This window comes from Oncorhynchus nerka, linkage group LG22 (genome assembly GCF_034236695.1).
Source record: "Oncorhynchus nerka isolate Pitt River linkage group LG22, Oner_Uvic_2.0, whole genome shotgun sequence".
Lineage (NCBI taxonomy): Eukaryota > Metazoa > Chordata > Actinopteri > Salmoniformes > Salmonidae > Oncorhynchus > Oncorhynchus nerka.
In genome coordinates, this window is record NC_088417.1 from 78499476 (window position 1) to 78526610 (window position 27135).

General features: G+C 44.7%; 1 protein-coding gene across 1 annotated transcript in view; it reads left to right on the top strand.

The window, feature by feature from the left end:
• Window positions 1–3150: 3150 nt before the first annotated feature.
• Window positions 3151–27135, top strand: part of LOC115105785 (roundabout homolog 1-like) — a 188467-nt gene continuing 164482 nt past the window's right edge. The window contains exon 1 of the mRNA XM_029628166.2: window positions 3151–3758. Coding sequence (XP_029484026.2) covers window positions 3698–3758 — 61 coding nt within the window. The 5' untranslated portion in view covers window positions 3151–3697. The remainder of the gene's footprint in view (window positions 3759–27135) is intronic.

The following is a 27135-nucleotide window of genomic DNA, read 5'->3' on the forward strand; positions in this document are numbered from 1 at the left end:
TTTTTAATTATTTTCTTCTTCCTTCTTCTCTTCCCCCCTTTTGCAATTTTTCTCCTCCGGTGTATGATAGTTTTTGCCTGCCTTGCTAACGATTCCTTTTGCCTATTCCTTCCCTGTACTTTAGCCTATCGGATTTTCTGTTATCTACCTATTGCCTGATCTCCCGGACTACGTTACTATCCTTTTCCCTGCCTGTACTGTTGCCCTTTGCAATAAACACATGCTGCACCCTGCACTTGAATCCAGCTCTTTGTCTCCCATCGTGTTCATTACACACAGATAAATCTGTTTTGTCTGAGAATTCTTGTCATGGCAAAGGTGACCCCATAGACATGTTTATGTGAAAGAGAAACAAAACATCAATCACTTATAATTCATTAATTATACAGAATTAACTCGGCAATTATGCAATTGTTCACTAATTATCAAACACTAACTATGCAGTGTTTGTTGCTGTTTGTATCTATGGAGATAGCACGTAATGTTATTTGTTCCTTCATTAATATCAGTGACAGTTTTAGTTCATGTTTGATTTCAGTCTTGTTTGGTCTGGCTCTGAACCAATTTACAGCTGGAGCTTTGAGTAGCAAAACAATCATTTTCAATATTTGGCATTGTCTGATGCCTCTGGCTGATGTCTCCTTTGTTTATGACTGTCGAACCGATATAATATTTGAGTTTCTCTATGTGTCCCCTTGTACCATCTGTTGCTGTGCTTACATTAGTCTTGGAGATGCATTGGATGGCCAGGCGGACCTGTGAAATGTACGGTAGAAATCATAAACTCTGCACTCTGAAATGTGTGTAGCACCTGCTGTTATGTTGGAGGCCACACGCATGTGCGGTCAGCTCTCCTAGTGGACCTCTACATCGTATTAATCACATTAGCCATGCTGTGCAGTGTTTGTTTAGGCAGCTGGACTGGCGCTACAGTCCCAGTGCTCCCTGGGAGAGTCTGGGTGTTTGTGTAGGCGACCTGTTGACTCTTCTGCACTGCGATGTGTTTGGAGGGAGGCGTCCTCTCCTCCACACCACATCCTCTGTGGTCAGTAAGCACACTTTATCCTCTGTTCATAAAGGGGATTTGATGACCAACTCACAGAATGTCATTTCATTTATTGACACTGATCCTATTGTGTTTTGAGAGGAGAAAGTTGACCCAGAAATCCTCTGAGGGTAACAAGGTGGAAAGGTATCCAGAGTGATAGGCATTCATCTTCTACTGGACCAAGCAGTTGTCACTGAGGTTATTCGAGAGGGAGAGAGTAATGTGTGTGAAAGAGAGAAGGGGTGGAAAACTCAATGTTTTGTAAAGGAATGTGCTTATGGGTAGCCTGTGAGTGCCCATATTTTACTGCTGGTCTGTGTTGTTCTGGTTCCAGAACTGGGCAGCTCGTGCAAGCATTCAACTAGGCCGCCAGTGGCACACTCAGAGCAATTAGGGGTTGAAGGCAGAACAGATTCTGGGGGCAGGGAACGAAGGCTTTCTCCCACTGCACGAGAAATGCTGAGGTTTCTCTATATGGACACATAGGCAGAGAGAGAGATTTCTCTATATGGGGTTCCTCTCTCTCTCTGCCTATGTGTCTGAGGGAGGGAGGGAGGGAGGGAGGGAGGGAGGGAGGGAGGGAGGGAGGGAGGGAGGGAGAGGGAGGGAGGGAGGGAGGGAGGGAGGGAGGGAGAGGGAGAGAGAGAGAGAGAGAGAGAGAGAGAGAATTATCTCTTGAACCTTGCAGGACATGCCAGCAGTCGGTCATAAACATTATACGTGTCTCCTTAGTCAAGTACCTTTTGCAGAACAAAAGCTTTTATACTTCTGAGGGATTGTAGGCTAGAAATTAAGATAGTCTGGCATCTCCCTCAGCCACGAAAACATGTCATATGAGTTACCATGTAGGGAGGCAGGACTTCAGCTTTGCATTTGATGCATTAGCTAACCATTGATTGTGAGGTTGTTTCTAGAAAGGGCATGAAAGTGAATGTCCTCTTGTGCTGAATTTCTTGCATCCTGCAAGTCAGCCAGCAGAGGGGGGGCTTGCGCTGGTCATGTAGCAAACCAGAAAGAACGGTTGGGATTGAACTTCTTCGGTTCTTTCAATGAACCCATGAAGCCCTCAGGAAAGATATGTATCTTTATTGACACTTATCAATAGTAAGAAAATATATCTTATTTAGTTTTATTTATTAGATATTTTCTCAGCATGGCACATTTTTATCACATGAAAGCCTGCAGCTTGTATTCATATAAAATGAGCTTTTAGTGTATCCTATTCCTAGACCCCAAAAAAACTCCAATGCGTTTGAAGTAGCCTACATTCAAATTCATGCAATGGACTTGAAAATGAAATGGTCATTCTGTCTGATGTGCCATTCGCATAGTGAGACAAAGAGGTCCCTGGGTCGATTTGCAAATCTTCTTATAGATTTAATTAATGATTTAGAGAAGTGCAACACTGCTCCTGGCTAATCTCTTCAGAAGTGAATTTTAATTGGCTTATTAAGATACTATTTTGTGCCCAAGCGAGGATTTAAAGGGCACATAAATGCAGGCACCTATGGCGTGTGTGAGACCTTGGTTCACACGGTGGTTTTGAATACATCTGTCTCCCAGTGGGGTAAACGATGTCGTGCAGCCCCTTTGACTTTACATTGAATAGAAGGATGTAAGGGAACAGCACCCTGTCTTTCAAACAATCCCTTTCACGTTATTAAACCCACACAGGGGACATCATTGGCTGTTGTTTCACTTTTCTTCTGCTGTTGTTTGGGTAGAGAACAAATGTGGAATACTGTTTTTTCATCACTTTTTGTTCAGCAAGTAGACGAATGAGATTTGTTTTAAATCAATTTGGTTAGACACATTTAGCATAGTTAGATAATCATTCAAAATATACCTAATTGAAATTAAATTAATCAACGTAGCCTAATTAAGCAGGATGCCAGTAGCTTTGGCTGACGAGAATCATAATTGAGTACAATAACATTCGTGTTAGATTTAGATGAACTTTTGGAGTAAACTAACATAGGCCTAACATATCTGGTAGCCTAATAAATTCAATGTAGGTTTCCCGTGTTAATAATATCCTCTATGGAAAACCCCGTCGTGGAGTGGGAAGAGTGGTGCATACAGTACCAACATACAACCCTCACTGAGCGCACGAAGTTGGGTGAGCCCTGGCAGTTTAGAGAAACAACCTCAAGCAGGCTACCGAAATCAGAAAAGTTACTAAACTGAAGTTGAACGTTCGGATTTTGGACTCTGCCATATCACACATACGAAAGAAAACTATGCCAAAGTGGAAATAATATTTGATCACAGATGAATTCTGCTAAAACTTCAGCGTTTAGTCTTGGATTTACGAAGCTCACTCGGATCCAAGAAGAGCCCAGTTATGTGAACGATCTCGTAGGCAACCAGCATAATGTGACCGGGAGGTTTGATATGAGCTATCAATAAATTATCGTATTTGTGTAGAGAAATAGCAATCGTCCCGCACGGAGTTATTCGGTGACTGGCACTCACCAAAGACTACCCCAGCGCAGCGGACAGGCACAGAGAAGAGGGAGCGAGACGGCGTGGCAGGCTATTTCAACAGAAGAAGGAAACAGAACATATATGAAAACAGAACAGAACATCTATGAAAATACTCATTATTTAGATTGAATACAATTCGTTTCCGTCCTCTGCTGCTTTGGAATGATGCCTGCGCATTCTGTGGGTATTTACTTTCTACTCGGATTTATTCACATTTGTTCAGGTAAAGACAACACTATTTCACCTTAGTTGACTTGGGTTTTGACTTTATATTTTAATAGTGATGTTCCTGTAATATAATAGCGTATTTTTATGTACGCTTGCGTTCATGAGTGTGTGCTTGTGTGTGGGAGTGAGAGATGGCATGGGTGGGGTAAGTTGATGAGTATAGACTGACTTGGCTATACACTTTAATATCATGCTTTGGTATATGTTTTATCCTTTGACATTGTGTGCAAGCATGGCCATGTGGCATAAACTGGTCCTTGACCCAGGCAGCCTTTCTGATTTATTGCCTGACTGCTGACAGGAAGTGCCCTTATTGCCCTAGCTCTTTAAAAAGGTGTACTTATGAATCACTGCCATTCACATCAGCAGAGATCCAGATATGAAGAATGAGACCATGTCCTCATTATATTGTTTTAGTGCCCTGACTCTGTGCTTTCTGCTGGGTAATCACCTGTCAGGGTGCCAGTTTTGCCACTATCTGTGTTATCCTTAGAGTCAATGTGATAAAGAGTGTGTGTGTGTGTGTGTGTGTGTGTGTGTCAGTGTGTGTGTTCATCTTCTGAAAGCACCTGTAACCCTACCTTTTCAAAGAGTATCTTAAATAATCCCTCACCTCGATCCCCCCCCCCAAAAGACTAGCAACTTTACTGAAGCAACACTTGCACTTGAACCCCCCCCAACACGCACACCCTCCTAGCTCTGACTTTGCAGATAACTACTTTATTGAGGAACAGTGTACTTACTATGCCTGTGATATGTGGTTGTCCCACCTAGCTATCTTAAGATGAATGCACTAACTGGATGTGGCTCTGGATAAGAACGTCTGCTAAATTACTAAAATGTAAAGTGTGACAGAGAAATAGTTTTCATAAGACTATGATCATAATCTTCAGGAGTAAATCTTGAGGGGAATGTGAAAAAGGGCTGACCAACCATTCAAAAGGGCTGACCAACCGGTCAAAGGGGCTGACCAACTGGTCAAAGGGGCTGACCAACCGTTTAAAAGGGCTGACCAACCGGTCAAAGGGGCTGACCAACCGGTCAAAGGGGCTGACCAACCGGTCAAAAGGGCTGACCAACTGGTCAAAGGGGCTGACCAACCGTTCAAAAGGGCTGACCAACCGTTCAAAAGGGCTGACCAACCGGTCAAAGGGGCTGACCAACCGTTCAAAAGGGCTGACCAACCGGTCAAAGGGGCTGACCAACCGGTCAAAAGACCTGACCAACCGGTCAATGGGGCTGACCAACCGGTCAAAGGGGCTGACCAAACGGTCAAAAGGGCTGACCAGCCGGTCAAAAGGGCTGACCAACCGGTCAAAAGGGCTGACCAGCCGGTCAAAGGGCTGACCAAGGGGCCGGTCAAAGGGGCTGACCAAACGGTCAAAGGGCTGACCAGCGGTCAAAGGGGCTGACCACCGGTCAAAAGACCTGGTCAAAGGGGCTGACCAAGCGGTCAAAGGGCTGACCAGCGGTCAAAGGGCTGACCAACCGGTCAAAGGGGCTGACCAACCGGTCAAAAGACCTGACCAACCGGTCAAATGGGCTGACCAACCGGTCAAAGGGCTGACCAGCCGGTCAAAGGGGCTGACCAACCGGTCAAAGGGGCTGACCAAACGGTCAAAAGGGCTGACCAGCCGGTCAAAAGGGCTGACCAACCGGTCAAAGGGGCTGACCAACCGGTCAAAAGACCTGACCAACCGGTCAAATGGGCTGACCAACCGGTCAAAAAAGACCTGACCAACGGTCGGTCAAACGGTCAAAGGGCTGACCAAGCGGTCAAAAGGGCTGACCAGCCGGTCAAAGGGCTGACCAGCCGGTCAAAGGGGCTGACCAGCCGGTCAAAGGGGCTGACCAAACCGGTCAAAGGGGCTGACCAAACGGTCAAAAGGGCTGACCAGCCGGTCAAAAGGGCTGACCAACCGGTCAAAGGGGCTGACCAACCGGTCAAAGGGGCTGACCAACCGGTCAAAAGACCTGACCAACCGGTCAAATGGGCTGACCAACCGGTCAAAGGGGCTGACCAAACGGTCAAAAGGGCTGACCAGCCGGTCAAAAGGGCTGACCAACCGGTCAAAGGGGCTGACCAACCGGTCAAAAGGGCTGACCAACCGGTCAAAGGGGCTGACCAACCGGTCAAAGGGGCTGACCAACCGGTCAAAAGACCTGACCAACCAGTCAAAGGGGCTGACCAAACTGTAAAAAGGGCTGACCAACCGGTCAAAAGACCTGACCAACCGGTCAAAGGGGCTGACCAACCGGTCAAAAGACCTGAGCAATCGGTCAAAGGGGCTGACCAACCGGTCAAAAGACCTGACCAACTGGTCAAAAGAGCTGACCAACCGGTCAAAAGACCTGACCAATCGGTCCAAAGCTCTGACCAACCAGTCAAAGGAGCTGACCTCCTGGGCAACACACACACTCTGGTCACAGAGATCAGTAGCGGAGCTGGTTAATGACTAACAGTAGAAAAAATCCCAGGTCAGTGGAGAGATGCCTAATGATGTCCCATTAACAGCACAGCTAGTTTGAACAGGTGAGGCTTTTGTACAGACTGATTTGCCCACATTGATATGATTTATCATCTGCTAACACTGTTAGGGATTTCTGACATATATACACACTCTCAATACACAAACCCCTTGCCTCTTCTGTTTGTTTGTGAATGAAAAAACTGTACATAGCTATATGAGCAAGGAAACAAACTTATAATGGAGTTATGAAGACAAATGGTGTTTGAGAAACACTGATATGAGTGTGTTAGATAGCAGCCCATTATCGGCTATATGTGTCATAGCAGAATTGTGTTGAGGAAGTGCCTAATGACAAAGGGAAATACACTAATCAATGCCCCTTTTCAAGCCGGGCTGGTGTGATTGTAAGTGTGAGTGTGTGTATTTGTGTGTGTGTGTGTGTGTGTGTGTGTGTGTGTGTGTGTGTGTGTGTGTGTGTGTGTGTGTGTGTGTGTGTGTGTGTGTGTGTGTGTGTGTGTGCGCGCGCATGGCCTCCTTAGCATCCCAGATTACAGGGACTCTGGAGGTAATAGGCCCATGATAGCCCAGAGGCCTGCTGTGCTGCATACCATCCCTTCAAAGTGGTCCCTGTTTACCAAACAGATTGTACTCAGGTGTTTCACTCCATAGCTCTGCCCACCCTACTTGGACAGGTATTTGAAGAATGCTACCTTGTCTTGTCTCTCCCACTCCACAGCACATCAACAGACAAGAGAACCGACGACCATTAAGTACAACACAATAGACCCGTGCAGGTGTTGTGCCCAGAGGGCTTCTCAGACACCATACAGGAGCTTTGTGTAGCTGCCTTGGCTATAGGACAACACTGCTATCACACTCCCATTCTTCTTCTCAATGCTACATCTGGTACTGTAATTAAGTAATCCATAATACTGTAAATGATGCCCATTAAAAGCAGGTTCCTGCAGGAAAGGATTTGTTCCCCAATAAATCCTGATTATGCATCCCTGGAGTGACAACATGATGCTAAGCTGCTTTACCCCCAGTCCCACTCCTCCCTTCTCCTCCCTCCTCCTTCTTCCCTCCCATGTTTTTAGCAGCCAACATTCTCCTTAATGAATGCTCTGTAAACACTCAGCCTTAAAATAGGAATCTTTCCCAAGAGAAACACATACAGTACCAGTCAAAAGTTTGGACACACCTACTCATTCAAGGGTTTTTCTTTATTTTTACTATTTTGTAATTTGTAGAATAATAGTGAAGACATCAAAACTATGAAATAAAACATATGGAATCATGTAGTAACCAAAAAAGTGTTAAACAAATAAAAAGTTATTTTAGATTTTAGGTTATTCAAAGTAGCCACCCTTTGCCTTGAGGACAGCTTTGCACACTCTTGGCATTCTGTCAATCAGCTTCACCTGGAATGCTTTTCCAACAGTCTTGAAGGAGTTCCCACATATGCTGAGCACTTATTGGCTGCTTTTCCTTCACTCTGCGGTCCAACTCATCCCTAACCATCTCAATTGGGTTGATGCCAGGTGATTGTGGAGGCCAGGTCATTTGATGCAGCACTCCATCACTCTCCTTCTTGATCAAATAGCCCTTACACAGCCTGGAGGTGTGTTGGGTCATTGTCCTGTTGAAAAACAAATTATAGTCCCACTAAGCACAAACCAGATGGGATGGCGTATTGCTGCAGAATGCTGTGGTAGCCATGCTGGTTAAGTGTGCCTCGAATTCTAAATAAATCAACTACAGCGTCACCAGTAAAGCACCCCCACACCGTCACACCTCCTCCTTTGAGCTTCACAGTGGGAAGCACACATGCAGAGATCATCTGTTCACCTACTCTGCGTCTCACAAAGACACGGCGGTTGGAACCAAAATCTCATTTGGACTCATCAGACCAAAGAACAGATTTCCACCGGTCTGATGTCCATTGCTTGTGTTTCTTGGCTCAAGCAAGTCTCTTCTTCTTATTGGTGTCCTTTAGTAGTATTTTTTTTGCAGCAATTCGACCATGAAGGCCTGATTCACGCAGTCTCCTCTGAACAGTTGATGTTGAGATGTGTCTGTTACTTGAACTTGTCACAACACAACTGATTGGCTCAAACGCATTAAGAAGGAAATAAATTCCACAAATGAACTTTTAACAAGACATACCTGTTAATTGAACTGCATTCCAGGTGGCTACCTCATGAAGCTGGTTGAGAGACTGCCAAGAGTGTGCAAAGCTGTCATCAAGACAAAGGGTGGCTACTTTGAAGAATCTCAAATATAAAATATATTTTGATTTGTTTAACACTTTTTGGTTACTACATGATTCCATATGTGCTATTTCACATAGTTGTGATATCTTCATTATTATTCAACAATGTAAAAAAAAAAATTGAAAAAAAGAAAAACCCTTGAATGAGTATGTGTGTCCAAACCTTTGACTGGTACTGTATATGTTTCCCTCCTTTTTAATTTAGTTTTTTTCTGGACTGTTGTTTCTAAGACTGCTTGTTAAATTGGGCTTGTGAATGAGTAAAATTGGCTTGAGATAATAGTCTCGTGTCCAGACCTTGTTTGGTCTTTGGACTCTCTCAGCCATACAGTAGCTGGGTCATTGGGGAGCCAGATATCTCCTTCTGAAGGAGGTCAGTCGGCAATGTGAGAGGAGAAGGGAACAGAAAAGAAGTGGGTTAGAATATGCTCTGTCATTTGCGTTTCCAGTGGGGAGGAGAGCATGAAGACACCTGGCCTACCACTGCCTGGATAGATGAGCACCGGTCAGAGTTCACATGTACCTGAAAACGCTAGGTAGTTGACAGTGACGCAGTGACACTCCCATGCTCCTGACAGAGGGACATCCCACAGCCCTGTGTTGTGACACCGTCAGTAATAACACAGTGTGGAGTATAATGGACTAATGCAGCTTGATGATTAAGCTGACCTGCTATGTCATCCTGTATGCTAATGAGTCTCCCTCCAGTCTATTTGATGCTGACAGTGATGTGCTGTGTTCCTCCACTAATGAGACTCCTATTTGATGACGAGGCTGACGGCTGGGCCATCTTGTGCTCTAAAGAGTCTCCCTTTGATATCCCTGTTCGTGAGGGACTTGTCAGTTTCCTTCTGTTCGTCCTCTGGAGTAAGGAACTAATGAGGGAGAAGCAGCCGAAGCCAGTTTGAATGGAATGTGTCTCCCAAGCATGTATTTTATCTATTCCCTCTCTCTAGATTCCATCACCATGTGATATAAATGACTAGGCTTTAAAGAAGAGGGGAAAAGGGAGGGAGGGAAGGAGAGAGAGAAAGGGAGGGAGGGAAGGAGAGAGAGAAAGGGAGACAGAGAGAGAGAGCGAGACAGGGAGAAAGAGAAAAATACATGGAGGAAGAGAGAGAGAGGGGGAGTGGAGGAGTAAAACATGTGTATAATCACCCCCCGAGTTCTCATATCCTCTCCTCTGGGTTGGAGTTGGAGCTGGCTCATTCATGCTGGCTGAAGAAGTCTGCTCAAATGGTTGTTTGTTTAATAGATGTCAAGTCCCCTATATTGGGGTTCTGAACCGGTTCTGACTGACATTTTGGTTTACAAAGCACTCTGTGAATGTCGTAGGGTCCCGTGCAAATAGTGCCAGAAAGCCCCATCGGTTTGCTCTCCACTACCAGTTTCTCAGCAGAGCTGACTTGACGTGTCAGGTTTCAGACCCCATATTTAAATGAAAGGGGGCAGTCTTGCAAATCCAACAATTGTGGTTTAATCTCGGTATGATATTCTCAGCCGGATTTAAAGCTCTCGGCATGAATAAATACTAAATTATCTCATAGATTTGAACGACAACCACTTTCTCTTGGTCATAGACTGACAAAATCACTTCATGCTTAAATCTGAAGTTGTAGCGAGTCTGCTCATATTTGAATGGTGTCTCTGTGCCACTCAGTGGACATTTAGGAGAAAGTCTATGTCAGTTATATGAAATTGTGCCTATATTGTACTGTCACTAAGTATGATCATATTTATTTTAGTTATAAGAAATGTGAAATCTTATTTAAATTTGGATTGTTACTATATTTAGAAAGTATTTTAGGTATTTCAAGCACTATTGTCCCACTTTTGTTGAATAGGGGGAAGAAATTATTTGATTTTTCGTACTATCATATTATTTCTAATGTGTACTTGAGCTTGTGTCCTCAAAAGTGAGGAATGTATAAATATGTTTACCAGAAAGGTGGTTCCAGACCTTTCTAAAACATTTCCAGTTATTGTTTATGGCCATCTTGTGAAAGATAATAGTTTGCATATGTCTATTTGTGCGGAAATCAACATTTTGCCCTATCATTCAAGTTAAAAGGACATGCACACAGCTCAAGCTAAATGTAGCATTCAGTCATTCCTCTGTGTTCTTTCTCTCTCCTGCCGGCAGCAATCTTGGCACAGCTTCCTCCCTCAACCACACCATAATGGTTTTTAAAGCAATTTGTTTCCTTCTCTTTTTTGGGGTGGATATTTTAAACCTGGTTTGTGATTTATGTTTGAAGTGAGTTGGCAGTGTTTTTGTTGAGAGTTGAGCTGGAGGTGACAGTATGGAAAGATTACATGGTTACCTTTTTCATACCTTGACATAACGCACACACTCCCACATACATAACACAGTGATCTACAGTTAACCCATATGAAAATAAATCTGTGACAAATGGACCCTGTAAGCAAGGTGTGTTGACAAGCCACTAGAAGAGCCCTCAATGAGAACTCTGCTCACTAGGAACACTTGAATACCTGAGAAATAAATTGTATCACCACAACAGAGAAGACTAAGACCTGCAATAAACCACAATAAAACCACACCGTTATGCAACTGTCACCATCCATTAGTTTTCACTGCTTGCTTGGTCGGTCTCGTTCATGCTTTATTGGTTTGTGGCTCAACAAAGCACAGCACAGTTATACAGTGAATTTAGAGGGAACTTTGCCATGGAGTATTTCTTGTTGTCATTATCTGAGTTATTCCATGTCTTTCTTTCCCATGCAAATAAATGTATTCTCTTTCATTCAAGTTGTTTGAAATATCTTTTGTGTGGGTGCATGGGTAATGGTGTTTGTGTGTGCTCATTTGTGTGTGTGTGCGTGTTGTCAGAGTTGTGCTGAAAGCAGTGTTTCCTGATTGCTTTCCTTGTTTACTTGCTGGTTTCCTGGGGTGCTCAGTGAGCCGTGGCCGCCAGCCTGGAGCTGAGGAAGACACGGAGGGCTTTAACAAGTGCCTGTGGGGCTAGAGGTCAGAGGTTATCACACCTCCACACACACACACACGCAGACACTCCTAGGTTTTTGTGGCGGATCAGCGCCTGCCCCAGAGGAGTGCCTGGAATGTGTGTGTCTGAATTATGTTCTTGGCCTGGGGCATGGAGTTCCCCTCCATCTCTGCCCACTAGGCTCCCCCTACTCCTTCTCAGCCTTCCCCTCTCCCCTCAGCCGTCAGCCCACGGTGCAGTGAGGTTTCAGACTGTTGCATCCTGGGACCTGAGGTGAAGCAGAGAGGTCTCTCCCTAGAGGACACTGTTACTGACCCTGAACCAAGCAGGCAACCATCCCTCTGCATACCATGCTGGTCTGTTGTTTTAGATAGACCATCGGGCCCAAAGCTAAAGAGTGCTAAGGGTCTTGTGGACTACTTGTTCTATCTCGACCAAAGCTTCCTGTCCTTCTGAGGTGTCCGGCCTCAGCTGTGTGCTCAGTGCTGAGGGAGAGCGAGGTCAGTTTTGGATAATTGGTCCTGTAAATAAACGCTGCTTAGTTTTTTCTTCTGCCCATGGGTTTGTATGTGGTTGAGATGAGGAGAGATCCCACGTGTCTGGCCCCAGAGTGTCTGTTTACTTTGGCTTTCCAGCCAGTGTCCTCCTCCTCCTGCTGTAAAGCTATGGAGACAGGGAGTGTGTGGAGAGGGTCAGACAGCTGGTTTCACTCTAAAAAGGGTCTTTGTGAAAAAGACTTTTGGAGTGCATATTATGTTGTTATGACAAGGCATCATGGGTTGCTAATACCCCAGTGGGGTTTTTACCTATAAAAAAGGACCTAATACTGACCTGTCTTATATTGTGTTATTTTTAGAGTGTCAATACCAGCTTTTCTCTGAATAGAATGTGGCTGAATACAAAGAGGAACCCATTGAGCAGAGCTGACCTAGGTGAATATGTTTAATCGTATAAAAGCCTGTTCCTCTCAGCTCTAGTCCATCTCCCCTAGCTGGTCTCCTGACAACCCCCACCCCCTCCCTAAAAAAAATCACTCTCCCTCTTCTTCTCGGTGGGAGTCCAAACAGAGCCCTCAGGACGGCCCTACATTCTCTTTAATACACTAGGATTCCTGATGGTCTTCTTGACGTCAGCCAAACACTTACTAAGATAAGACTATTGGGCTGCTTCCAACTCTGGGTGGGAGGGTTTATGCATAACCCTGTATGTTTACAGAAGAAATCGCATATAATGTGATTGGGTTGCATGCCACATACCCATGGCACCTAGAGACAAGTAGCTCTCTTCTCATCAAACAACATAGTTTAACCCAGCCAGGTGTCAGCTGCACAGAACCCACCTTGGCAGCTTGACTCATAACTAGCTTCATATGTTGCTCTCTTCTTGTCCTCCCTCTCCACCTCCTGCCATACCCTTCCTGACGGCACCGTTTCGGGACTCCGACAACATGCTCTCCTCTACTGTCTAGGGCCAATTAGCACCCACTGTTCTAGGGCTAACCTCAGTAGGAATAGCTCCCACAACCTACATTATCACAAACCATCCACCTGCCCCAATTGAATTTCAATGTGAAATGAGCTGTATTAGATGGTCAATGGTTAAGGGAGGATAAGGTTTGTGTGGGCAGCCAGGTATGTGTGGGAGGAATGATGTTTTCAAAGGACAGCTGTAAAATGCCATGGTGATAGCAGGACAAAGGTTGCTGATATTCATTTGGCTCTGTGTCAACTCTCTTAGTTTCATAAAGGTGCCCATCGATTGATTGATTGAATATGAGATCTGATCAATACTTTTCTTCTGGATTTTTCCTGTTCTCTTGCAGTTACACATGGACACACACACACACACACACACACACACACACACACACACACACACACACACACACACACACACACACACTAGTGATTAGCTTGGCTCTTTGAACAATTAAGCCCAGGATTAGAACTAATCAGGATGTGTGAAACAGCTCAATCTTGTTAGGAAGGATAGGCAAAAAATGGGCATTATCCCTGTACCACACACCCATTCCTCCTGCTCTCTCCACCATGCTCAGTCAGTCATTAGTGACACACCAGATACACAGTTCAAAGCTTTCTAGGGAAGGCTGAATCTTAATGAAAGCTTTCTCATCAGCACAGATTTCTTCATAAAGAGTCCAAAACTCACTTAATTGGCCTTAATTTGCAGATCTATGATGAGACAGTATCAGTAATGCTGGGGGCTAAATGACTAAAATGTAAATGGTATCCATGATAAACATGTATATTGAGTCAGGCTGAAGGCTCCAATAGTTCCCATAATTGTTTGGGATTGAACACCCCCCTGGTGTATACCTGGCCTTGCCCCACTCCACCACTCTTAGCCTAAACATCATCAGCATGTGCCCATGCCACTCTCATCTGAATGAGTAAGAGAGAGGGGTCCGGATTGGTCAGTGCAGTGGTGAGATCTTTGATAAAGAATAAGCTGAGATCAGCTTGTCAATGTGCATCAGGGACACATTTATATTAGATTTAGACAGGATTCTGCTGGGTAAATGTTTCACTTTAAAACCCATGAATTAACATTTTAAGGATTCAGTACTCTGTCTCTGTCATTATGTAGTTCCCATGGAGTAAATGATAAACACCGGGGAAAAGTCAGCCTGATTCACAGTCTTGGTATACTGTAATTGTAAACATTCCTCTATTGTGTTCGGAGCTCTGTGTTCGGCTTGGCTCCTCCATTGTGGTTGCTTGGTTTACCAGGCCTAAGGCAGTGGTGGTTCACTTCAACCGGATGGATAGATGGATAAACCATCATGGCTCCAGTCCCAGAGGCTGGCCTCATTCTTCGTCTGGTCTGGTCTGGTCTGGGCTCAGCATGGCATGGTTGGTATGCTCCCCAGTCCCTCTCCATTGGAGGTGTGTTTAAATGTTTAAACGTTAAAACATTTAAATTCATTTGGGATCCTTAACGTCAAGAAAAATCCCATACCCAAAATCAATGTTTGTTTTCTGATTTATTTCACAAAATAAAAATCTCAGTATAGTTATCACAAAATATATTATTTTCCATGTTATACAGTGCCTTCAGAAAGTATTCACACCCCTTGACTTTTTCTTAGTTATGTTGTGTTAGAGACAGAATTTAAAATGTCAAAGTGGAATTGTGTTCTTAGACATTTTTATAAATGAATTAAAAATTAAAAGCTGAAATGTCTTGATTCAGTAAGTATTCAACCCCTTTATTATGGCAATCATAAATAAGTTCAGGAGTAAAAATGTACTTGACCAGTCTTATAATAAGTTGCATGGACTCACTCTGTGTGCAATAATAATAATATGATTTTTTGAATGACTACCTCATCTCTGTACCTACCCCACACTACAATGATCTGTAAAGATCCTCAGTCGAGCAGTGAATTTCAAACACAGATTCAACCTCAACGAGCAGGGAGGTTTTCCAATGCCTCACAAAGAAGGGCACCTATTGATAGATGGGTAAAAACATAAAAAGCAGACATTGAAAATCCCATTCAGCATGGTGAAGCTATTTATTACACTTTGGATGATGTATCAATACACCCAGTCACTACAAAGATACATGTGTCCTTACTAACTCAGTTGTCAGAGAGGAAGGAGATTACTCAGGGATCTCACCATGAGGCCACTTTAAAACATTTACATTTACATTACATTTAAGTCATTTAGCAGACGCTCTTATCCAGAGCGACTTACAAATTGGTGCTTTCACCTTATGACATCCAGTGGAACAGCCACTTTACAATAGTGCATCTAGGTCTTTTAAGGGGGGGTGAGAAGGATTACTTTATCCTATCCTAGGTATTCCTTAAAGAGGTGGGGTTTCAGGTGTCTCCGGAAGGTGGTGATTGACTCCGCTGTCCTGGCGTCGTGAGGGAGTTTGTTCCACCATTGGGGGGCCAGAGCAGCGAACAGTTTTGACTGGGCTGAGCGGGAACTGTACTTCCTCAGTGGTAGGGAGGCGAGCAGGCCAGAGGTGGATGAACGCAGTGCCCTTGTTTGGGTGTAGGGCCTGATCAGAGCCTGGAGGTACTGAGGTGCCGTTCCCCTCACAGCTCCGTAGGCAAGCACCATGGTCTTGTAGCGGATGCGAGCTTCAACTGGAAGCCAGTGGAGAGAGCGGAGGAGCGGGGTGACGTGAGAGAACTTGGGAAGGTTGAACACCAGACGGGCTGCGGCGTTCTGGATGAGTTGTAGGGGTTTAATGGCACAGGCAGGGAGCCCAGCCAACAGCGAGTTGCAGTAATCCAGACGGGAGATGACAAGTGCCTGGATTAGGACCTGCGCCGCTTCCTGTGTGAGGCAGGGTCGTACTCTGCGGATGTTGTAGAGCATGAACCTACAGGAACGGGCCACCGCCTTGATGTTAGTTGAGAACGACAGGGTGTTGTCCAGGATCACGCCAAGGTTCTTAGCGCTCTGGGAGGAGGACACGATGGAGTTGTCAACCGTGATGGCGAGATCATGGAACGGGCAGTCCTTCCCCGGGAGGAAGAGCAGCTCCGTCTTGCCGAGGTTCAGCTTGAGGTGGTGATCCGTCATCCACACTGATATGTCTGCCAGACATGCAGAGATGCGATTCGCCACCTGGTCATCAGAGGGGGGAAAGGAGAAGATTAATTGTGTGTCGTCTGCATAGCTATGATAGGAGAGACCATGTGAGGTTATGACAGAGCCAAGTGACTTGGTGTATAGCGAGAATAGGAGAGGGCCTAGAACAGAGCCCTGGGGGACACCAGTGGTGAGAGCGCGTGGTGAGGAGACAGATTCTCGCCACGCCACCTGGTAGGAGCGACCTGTCAGGTAGGACGCAATCCAAGCATGGGCCGCGCCGGAGATGCCCAACTCGGAGAGGGTGGAGAGGAGGATCTGATGGTTCACAGTATCGAAGGCAGCCGATAGGTCTAGAAGGATGAGAGCAGAGGAGAGAGAGTTAGCTTTAGCAGTGCGGAGTGCCTCCGTGATACAGAGAAGAGCAGTCTCAGTTGAATGACTAGTCTTGAAACCTGACTGATTTGGATCAAGAAGGTCATTCTGAGAGAGATAGCGGGAGAGCTGGCCAAGGACGGCACGTTCAAGAGTTTTGGAGAGAAAAGAAAGAAGGGATACTGGTCTGTAGTTGTTGACATCGGAGGGATCGAGTGTAGGTTTTTTCAGAAGGGGTGGAACTCTCGCTCTCTTGAAGACGGGAGGGACGTAGCCAGCGGTCAGGGATGAGTTGATGAGCGAGGTGAGGTAAGGGAGAAGGTCACCGGAGATGGTCTGGAGAAGAGAGGAGGGGATAGGGTCAAGCGGGCAGGTTGTTGGGCGGCCGGCCGTCACAAGACGCGAGATGTCATCTGGAGAGAGACGGGAGAAAGAGGTCAGAGCACAGGGTAGGGCAGTGTGAGCAGAACCAGCGGTGTCGTTTGACTTAGCAAACGAGGATCGGATGTTGTCGACCTTCTTTTCAAAATGGTTGACGAAGTCATCTGCAGAGAGGGAGGAGGGGGAGGGGGAGGAGGATTCAAGAGGGAGGAGAAGGTGGCAAAGAGCTTCCTAGGGTTAGAGGCAGATGCTTGGAATTTAGAGTGGTAAAAGTGGCTTTAGCAGCAGAGACAGAGGAGGAAAATGTAGAGAGGAGGGAGTGAAAGGATGCCAGGTCCGCAGGGAGGCGAGTTTTCCTCCATTTCCGCTCGGCTGCCCGGAGCCCTGTTCTGTGAGCTCGCAATGAGTCGTCGAGAGCCACGGAGCGGGAGGGGAGGACCGAGCCGGCCTGGAGGATAGGGGACATAGAGAGTCAAAGGATGCAGAAAGGGAGGAGAGGAGGGTTGAGGAGGCAGAATCAGGAGATAGGTTGGAGAAGGTTTGAGCAGAGGGAAGAGATGATAGGATGGAAGAGGAGAGAGTAGCGGGGGAGAGAGAGCGAAGGTTGGGACGGCGCGATACCATCCAGTAGGGGCAGTGTGGGAAGTGTTGGATGAGAGCGAGAGGGAAAGGGATACAAGGTAGTGGTCGGAGACTTGGAGGGGAGTTGCAATGAGGTTAGTGGAAGAACAGCATCTAGTAAAGATGAGGTTGAGCGTATTGCCTGCCTTGTGAGTAGGGGGAAGGTGAGAGGGTGAGGTCAAAAGAGGAGAGGAGTGGAAAGAAGGAGGCAGAGAGGAATGAGTCAAAGGTAGACGTGGGGAGGTTAAAGTCGCCCAGAACTGTGAGAGGTGAGCCGTCCTCAGGAAAGGAGCTTATCAAGGCATCAAGCTCATTGATGAACTCTCCGAGGGAACCTGGAGGGCGATAAATGATAAGGATGTTAAGCTTGAAAGGGCTGGTAACTGTGACAGCATGGAATTCAAAGGAGGCGATAGACAGATGGGTAAGGGGAGAAAGAGAGAATGACCACTTGGGAGAGATGAGGATCCCGGTGCCACCACCCCGCTGACCAGAAGCTCTCGGGGGGTGCGAGAGCACGTGGGCGGACGAAGAGAGAGCAGTAGGAGTAGCGGTGTTGTCTGTGGTGATCCATGTTTCCGTCAGTGCCAAGAAGTCGAGGGACTGGAGGGAGGCATAGGCTGAGATGAACTCTGCCTTGTTGGCCGCAGATCGGCAGTTCCAGAGGCTACCGGAGACCTGGAACTCCACGTGGGTCGTGCGCGCTGGGACCACCAGATTAGGGTGGCCGCGGCCATGCGGTGTGGAGCGTTTGTATGGTCTGTGCAGAGAGGAGAGAACAGGGATAGACAGACACATAGTTGACAGGCTAGAGAAGAGGCTACGCTAATGCAGAGGAGATTGGAATGACAAGTGGACTACACGTCTCGAATGTTCAGAAAGTTAAGCTTACGTAGCAAGAATCTAATTGACTAAAATGATTAAAATGATACAGTACTGCTGAGGTAGGCTAGCTGCGTTGTTGACACTACACTAATCAAGTCGTTCCGTTGAGTGTGAAGTTTCTACAATGCTGCTATTCGGGGGCTAGCTGGCTAGCTAGCAGTGTTGGTTACGTTACGTTGCGTTAGGAGAACGACAATAGCTGGCTAGCTAACCTAGAAAATCGCTCTAGACTACACAATTATCTTTGAAACAAAGACGGCTATGTAGCTAGCTATGTAGCTAGCTACGATCAAACAAATCACACCGTTGGGACTGTAATGAAATGAAATGAAAATGTGATACTACCTGTGGAGCGAAGCGGAATGCGACCGGAATGCGAAAGTTCTATTCAGTAGACGTTGGCTGGCTGTTGGCTAGCTAGGAGTGTCTCCTACGTTAAGGACGACAAAATAGCTGGCTAGCTAACCTCGGTAAATTAAGATAATCACTCTAAGACTACACACTCTAAACTACACAATTATCTTGGATACGAAGACAGCAAAGACAACTATGTAGCTAGCTAATACTACACTAATCAAGTCGTTCAGTTGAGTGTGATAGTTACTACAGTGCTACGGTAGCCAGTGAATGTATGCTAGCTGGCTAGCTGCTAGGCAGATAGGAGGACGACGAAATACGATAATAACGCAATTATCACTCTAAGACTCCACGCTCTAAACTACACAATTATCTTGGATACGAAGACAGCAAAGACAACTATGTAGCTAGCTAACACTACACTAATCAAGTCGTTCAGTTGAGTGTGATAGTTACTACAGTGCTACGGTAGACGGTGAACGTGTTGGGCAGATAGGAGGACGACGAAATACGATAATTACGCAATTATCTTTGATACAACGACGGCTATGTAGCTAGCTAAGAAGATATTGCTAAGATTAGACAAATCAGACCGTTGTACTATAATGAAATGTAATGTAATGTAATGAAAAAGTTATACAACCTGCAGACCGAAGGAGACCGAAGCGCGGATGCGACCGGCTCACACACACAAGATTAAAACAGTTACAGAATGTAATGGCCGTGATAGGAGAAAAGTGAGGATGGATCAACAGCATTGTAGTTACTCCACAATATTAAGATAAATAACAGAGTGAAAAGGAAGCCTATACAGAATATAACTATTCCAAAACATACATCCTGTTTGCAATAAGGCACTAAAGTAAAATTGCAAAAAATGTGGCAAAGAAATTACCTTTATGTACTGAATGCAAAGCACTATGTTTGGTGCAAATCCAACACATCACTGAGTACCACTTTTCATATTTTCAAGCATGGTGGTGGCTGCATCATGTTATGGGTATGCTTATCATCGGCAAGGACTAGAGAGTTTTTTTTAGGATAAAAATAAATGGAATAAAACTAAGCACATGCAAAGTCCTAGCGGAAAACCTGCTTCTGTCTGTTTTCCAACAGATACTGGGAGACAAATTCACCTTTCAACAGGACAATAACCTAAAACACAAGACCAAATATACACTGGAGTTATTAACCAAGACGATATTGAATGTTCCAAAGTGTCCTAGTTACAGTTTTAAATTATATAGGCTTGAAAATATATGGCAATACTTGAAAATGGCTGTCTATCAATGATCATCAACCAACTTGAATAGAATAATGTGCAAATATTGTACAATCCAGGTGTGCAAAGTTATTAGAGACTTACCCTGAAAGACTCACAGCTGTAAAACACTGCCAAAGGTGTTTCTTACATGTTTCTTACTCAGTTAAATATTTATGTATTTCATTTTAAATACATTTGCAAAAATATATATAATAATACTAATAATATTAGTTATAATAATAATAATATAATAATATTTTCACTTTGTCATTATGGGGTATTTTGTGTAGATGGGTGATAAAAAATATGTTTATTCAATTTTGAATTCAGGTTGTAACCCACTAAGTCAAGGTCTGTGAATACTTTCTGAAGGCACTGTAGCCTAACTAAACGATAGGCTATAAATGCCTGGGGGAAAGATGTCAAATGTAAATAATACCAGAGGAAGAGGCAAACTTTAGGCTACTTTGGTGAATTTGCGAGGCATGCAAAAACGATTACCAAGACATATGCGCACCACATTTTTTCTGCCTGCCCCCTCTTCTCTCTCCCTCGCGCTGGTTCGCCTGGGGCGTAGTCATTACGCAGATTATGTTGCTAAACGTCTCTTAAACGGAAGCAAATTAAACAAAATAGGGAGGGACCTACTTGAATTTGTCCAATACATTTTTTTGTTGTTGTGATTAGTCAACTGTTTTGACTAATAATTACACCCCTGCTCTTTCTCTTCGCTAATGATTCAAGTGTGTGTTCAGTCTTCGGTCTTGTACTTGTAGAATATCCTAGACTATTCCTTGATGATTAACCCTGCTTTACTGAAGTTCCGAGACATTGCAAGTCAAGAAATTGCGAGCTAGAGCATTCCATTGCGTGACACAGCTTTTGATTGCCGATAGATCGGCCTAGTGCATGGTTGTGACTGTCTGCCTGGTGGCCGACCTGCCTAAACTGTGCCCCTCTCTCTCCGTCCCTCGCTAGCACTTTATCAAATATGTGTGTTTGTGTTCGGCAACTAATCAGTCTCCTCCGTTCCAAAAATACTGAATCTAAGGAGTCGATTCCTTGCGTAATCGAATCTTGACACTCAGAAATGGGAGATGACACCGGGAGTCGATGTGCAAGGGGTTTGAGGATTAAATGATTTTGGAGTCAACTCTCCAACACTACATCATTGTTAACAGTTGGAAAAATCGCAGAGAAAGAAACGCGACAGCAGTGAAGTCCTGTATGGTTATATGAGTTATATGAGAAGGAAATGCTAACTGTGCGAGGTGGATATGAGGTACAGTAACGATAGTACAGGTACAATGCTTCATGGAGGTCGACCAATTCTTCGGAATGGCCAATTACTTAGGGCCGATTTCAAGTTTTCATAACAATCAGTAATCAGCATTTTTGGACACCAATTATGGCCGATTACATTGCACTCCACGAGGAGTCTGCGTGGCAGGCTGACTACCTGTTATGCGAGTGCAGCAAGGAGCCAAGGTAAGGTGCTAGCTAGCATTAAATTTATCTTATAAAAAAACAATCAATCTTAACATAATCACTTATTAACTACACATGGTTGATGATATTACTAGTTTATCTAGCTTGTCCTGCGTTGCATATAATCGATGCGGTGCCTGTTAATTTATCATTGAATCACAGCCTACTTCGCCAAACGGGTGATTTAACAAGCGCATTCACAAAAAAAGCACTGTCGTTGCACCAATGTACCTAACCATAAACATCAATGCCTTTCTTAAAATCAATACACAAGTATATATTTTTAAATCTGCATATTTAGTTAATATTGCCTGCTAACATGAATTTATTTTAACTAGGGAACCTGTGTCACTTCTGTGCAAGCAGAGTGTCACGCCCTGGTCTTAGTATTTTTGGTTTTCTTTATTATTTTGGTCAGGCCAGGGTGTGACATGGGTTTATTGTGGTGTGTTTTGTCTTGGGGTTTTGTTAGGTATTGGGTTTGTGGCTTAGTGGGGGTATCTAGCATAGTCTATGGCTGTCTGGATTGGTTCTCAATCAGAGGCAGGTGTTTATTGTTGTCTCTGATTGGGAACCATATTTTAGGCAGCCATATTCTTTGAGTGTTTCGTGGGTGATTGTTCCTGTCTCTGTGTTTGTTGTCACCAGATATGCTGTATAGGTTTTCACGTTACGTTTGTTGTTTTTGTATTGTTCGTTTTTCATCATTATTAAACATGTATGAAAATTACCACGCCGCATTTTGGTCCGACTCTCCTTCGACGGAAGAAAACCGTAACACAGAGTCAGGGTATATGCAGCAGTTTGGTCCGCCTGGCTTGTTGTGAACTGTGTGAAGACATATTTATAACATAACATTGAAGGTTGTGAAATGTAACAGCAATATTTAGACTTAGAGATAAAATACAGAACGGTTCCGTATTTCACTGAAGAAATAAACATTTTGTTTTCAAAATGATAGTTTCATTATTTGACCATATTAATGACATAAGTCTCGTATTTCTGTGTGTTATTATATTATAATTAAGTCTATGATTTGATAGAGCAGTCTGACTGAGCGGTGGTAGGCAGCAGTGGGCTCGTAAGCATTCATTCAAACAGCACTTTCCTGCATTTGCCAGCAGCTCTCCGCTGTGCTTCAAGCATTGCGCTGTTTATGACTTCAAGCCTATCAACTCCTGAGAATAGGCTGGCAATACTAAAGTACGTATTAGAACATCCAATAGTTAAAGGTATACGAAATACAAATGGTATAGAGAGAAATAGTCCTATAATAACTACAACCTAAAACTTATTACCTGGGAATATTGAAGACTCATGTTAAAAGGAATCACCAGCTTTCATATGTTCTGAGCAAGGAACTTAAACGTTAGATTTTTTACATGGCACATATTGCAATTTTACTTTCTTCTCCAACACTTTGTTTTTGCACTATTTAAACCAAATTGAACATGTTTCATTATTTATTTGAGACTAAATTGATTTTATTGATGTATTATATTATGTTAAAATAAGCGTTCATTCAGTATTGTTGTAATTGTCATTATTACAAATATATATATAAAAATTGGCCAATTAATCGGTATCAGCTTTTTTTGGTCCTCCAATAATCGGTATCGGTGTTGAAAAATCATAATCGCTCGACCTCTAATGCTTAACCATCTGTAAAGGGACGCATCGTGAGGCCCAAACCATTGCTGCCAGCTGCATAGTGAATTCAGGTGGAATTTTATATATTTCTTGTAACTTTTTTACAAAAAAATATTGGGGGAAAAGGCTGTTTAAACCTCAAGACATTTAAAAAAAATGTCACATCCCTACTCTCCATCACATCAATTCAAGTCCCATAAAACCAGCTCCTGTTCTTCAGCCACTCCACCTAACCTGGCTGAGTTAAGTCTTAATGGGTGTGAATGACTAAGTCAAGGAGAAGAGGGGCCTCAGTAGCTCTGGCTGTTTGAGTACAGTAGAGTAGAGTATTGTGCCCTGAGGGCTAACCTTGTTATCACAGAGAGAGGACATGCCGATCTTCAGCTTAATTAACCAGAGGTTGACCTTGTAATGCAGCCTCAGCCTGTGCCTGCCTGCCTGCCTCACTGCCTGCCTGCCTGGCTGGCTGCACTATCAGGAGTCAGTCTCCTCTCCTAGGAGAGCAACACTCAGTATGGACGGACGACGCATCATTTGGAAGCTTCTAATGAAGGACTGGAATTATGGCCGATTTCATTAGTGGGGAAAGAAGATTACTGTAGTTACTATACAATGTGGGAGTGATTGAGTTAGTGTGTGTGTGTGTGTATTGGTGTGGGTGTAGGCCTATCCGGTTTCCGTGTACTGTGTGTGTGTGTGTGTGTGTGTGTGTGTGTGTGTGTGTGTGTGTGTGTGTGTGTGTGTGTGTGTGTGTGTGTGTGTGTGTGTGTGTGTGTTGTAAAGCGGGTGTACACAGAGCATTTCAGGTCGAGTGTGAGGTAGGGGCCAGGAACAGGATTTGTTCAGCAGTATGCACCTGAATGCCACAGATACAAAAGACATCAATACTTATCTTTCATCCATTCAGTGTGACGTGCACGTCACAAATACTTCAGCCCAAACTGATCATAATGATACCATCTCATTCTGTGTCCTGTATGTTCTGCAGTAAGCTGATGATGAAGGTTATTGTTTCTCCTCAGCAGTAGAAGCCACAGTAAACTCTGTTTGTCTCTCTCAGACTGGGTTGCAGTACATCCAGAGCCCTTCTCTCTCTACCTGAAAATAAAAGTCAGAGTTGAGTAACAACCACAGCGTGTGGTGATCCACCAGCCCCTCCACTGCAGAGGTGCTCACACTGCTACTTTAAGCTGAATTTGATGCCTTTGTGACTATCTGAAATTGAAACCTTACCTCATCGGAAGAAATTGCTCCAGGGTGATAGAGAGAGGATGGGGGGGTTGGAGAGGGGGTGCCGTGTGGTAAGGGTGGGGATCAGAGCTGTTGAGTGGTGCTGTCTCTGACAGCATTGGTCTCTGGTGGTTGTGTGCGAAGATAATGAACTCGTGAGAGATCCAGGCGGAGGATCAGTGGTGGTGTGGATGATCTCTGTGATAAATGGGACATCAGATAGTCATTCATCTCACTGACATTTTCTCCCACAGAACCACACCGCTCCGCACCTTTACTTTACTCTGCTCAGCAGCAACACACCTTGGTTTCACCTCGGAACATTTAAACCAAGGTGTGTCTGACACACACAATACTGTACATTCATCCACTACTGCCATTTATGATCAAGCTAAAAACATATTTTGTACGTTTGATTATATTTTTTGATTCATGGCCTCTGCATAATTGCAGAGTTGATGGGTGGTTATGCAGGGTCGCATGGCTACTACTGTATATGATGAGTGTCCTGCAGTGAGCAGGTCATTAACCCTTAATCCTATCCCCTCTAGCCACACGGGGTCCACTCCATCCTCATCTCTCACTGAACACACCCACTGTTGTCTCCCTGCACTCACACATATATCACACATGTGCCTTTAACAATCCCTCAATTTCAGCTTGCAGCGTTCGAGGGTAGAGAGAAAGAGATAAGTGATACAGTAAGAAATGTCATCTAGCCAGGTTAGAAGACCTGGGGGGAGTGATTGACATTAAAATAATTCCTGTAGAATTCAGGTTGGGTAATTTTAGAGCTCTAGGAATGACTGTTCTTCACTATAATTAACTGACTTGCTCCTCCATGGCAGGGCAGTGTATTGCTAGACTGCATGTTTTATTGCCACTCTTCCCTCTGTATTCCTTTTTTATTGAGTCTCAAAGGTCAAGTTGTCTTGCGGTTGTGAAGTGTTTGAGGGATGGTTCCATAGGATATACAATGGTAGGAGAAGACAGAGTGGCTCCTGTGGATAGAGTCAGAGTGGGGAGCGACGAAGGCTCAGTTGTTTCCAACCTTCATCACTTTTAGAGACTGGTGTGGGTCCAGGGGAGTGAGATGGGGGTTATAATGTGTGGATGTGTGGTCACAACCTTAGCCCCCCAGGGTAGATTCGTCTCAGCTCTTAGACCCAGTGAGGAGCTCCCAACTCCCAGTCTAGCTAATGACTGACTGTGGCCTTGGCCAGGCTAGGGGAACACTTATCTAGCCCCTAGCCTCCCCCAACAGAAGGGAATGTCTTTTTAACAACATCCCAGCCAAGCACATTACTTGGCTGTATTGATAGACAATGCCCACTCAAGCCGAATTGGCCCCTCATTCATTTCCTGTCCAAACATTTACATTTTCTTGTAAATCATGTGCTAAATCCCAACAACAAGATCCTTTCATTCCACCTGGCTGCTGCCGGGATTGTTTCCCTTGTCTAGGATCAGCATCCTCTGAAAACAGCCTTCTCGAAATCTCAATCCTGCCTTGGATTTATGATGCCATTCATTCCCATTCAGGCCAATAACATCCAGGGCTCCGACCATTCATTCTGCTGTTTCACATGCACCTTTATGGAAATAGCCTCTGTAGACCGGCCATTAACATTGAAAGGGTGAGAGAGTCCTTTCAAGTTCTAAGAATGTGTTTGTATGTGTGTATGTATGGTTTTGTTTGATTGTGCTCTCAGATGTAGTGTGTGTGTGTGTGTGTGTGTGTGTGTGTGTGTGTGTGTGTGTGTGTGTGTGTGTGTGTGTGTGTGTGTGTGTGTGTGTGTGTGTGCATGATGGGGGTTCTGTAAGTGGGATATGCACTCCTGAGTGGGCTATGGTCCCATGCTGCTCTGTAAATGGCTTGGTGCTCAGTGCAGCTCATGCTGTCTCCCCTCACAGTGTGACAGAGAGTTCACATCTAGGCCGCCACTGTCAAGGGCGTAATTAAGATCTAAAATAAATGTAGTTCATGCTGATACACGCACACAGTTCTGTATTATAGCACTCTGCTATTGCCAGCACTCAGGATTACTCTGTATGATGGTGTCAAGCAAATAAATAGTGCCATGAAAATGACTGTCGCGCTAGTGTGTGAAATTTGAAAAGCATTTGAGGATTTGGCAGGCCTGTATGAGACTGCTCTTTCTATAGACTCTGCACACACACACACACACACACACACACACACACACACACACACACACACACACACACACACACACACACACACACACACACACACACACACACACACACACACACACACACACACACACACACACACACATTATCTGACTACTTTGCAGTCTTATTGAACTTCATTTCTCTCCCTTACTTAGTGTCCTGCACCCTGTGCCTCTGTTCTCCTCTCAGTGTGAAATGCACAGTGGGCAGAAATGCACCAGCAGGGGGTTTGACCGAGCTCCAGGCGTTTGCTCTTACTGTGTGTGTGGACAGCCCACATGCTCAACTAGGGGCCGTAACATTAAAAGGGCTTCTTTACACGTATCAGAATTCATAGCATTTTCCAGCCATGTTTAGAAGTGAATTTCAAATGGACTGTGTGTGGCACTACTGCTACCGTCAGTGGACATTTTGAGAGCGAGTGGTTGTAGGCATCTCGCTCACACACAAGGCCACACACAAGCACATAAACACACATACATTCCTCTCCCACATACCTGTGTAAATGACAGTGTTCAGCTGTTCATTTAATTGCAGTTCATACAGCCTGAGAAGACTGCCAGGCACTCTCTCTTGCCCTATTTTTCACTACAAAGAGCCTGAGTGTGTGACTGTGTGTGTATGTCTGGAATA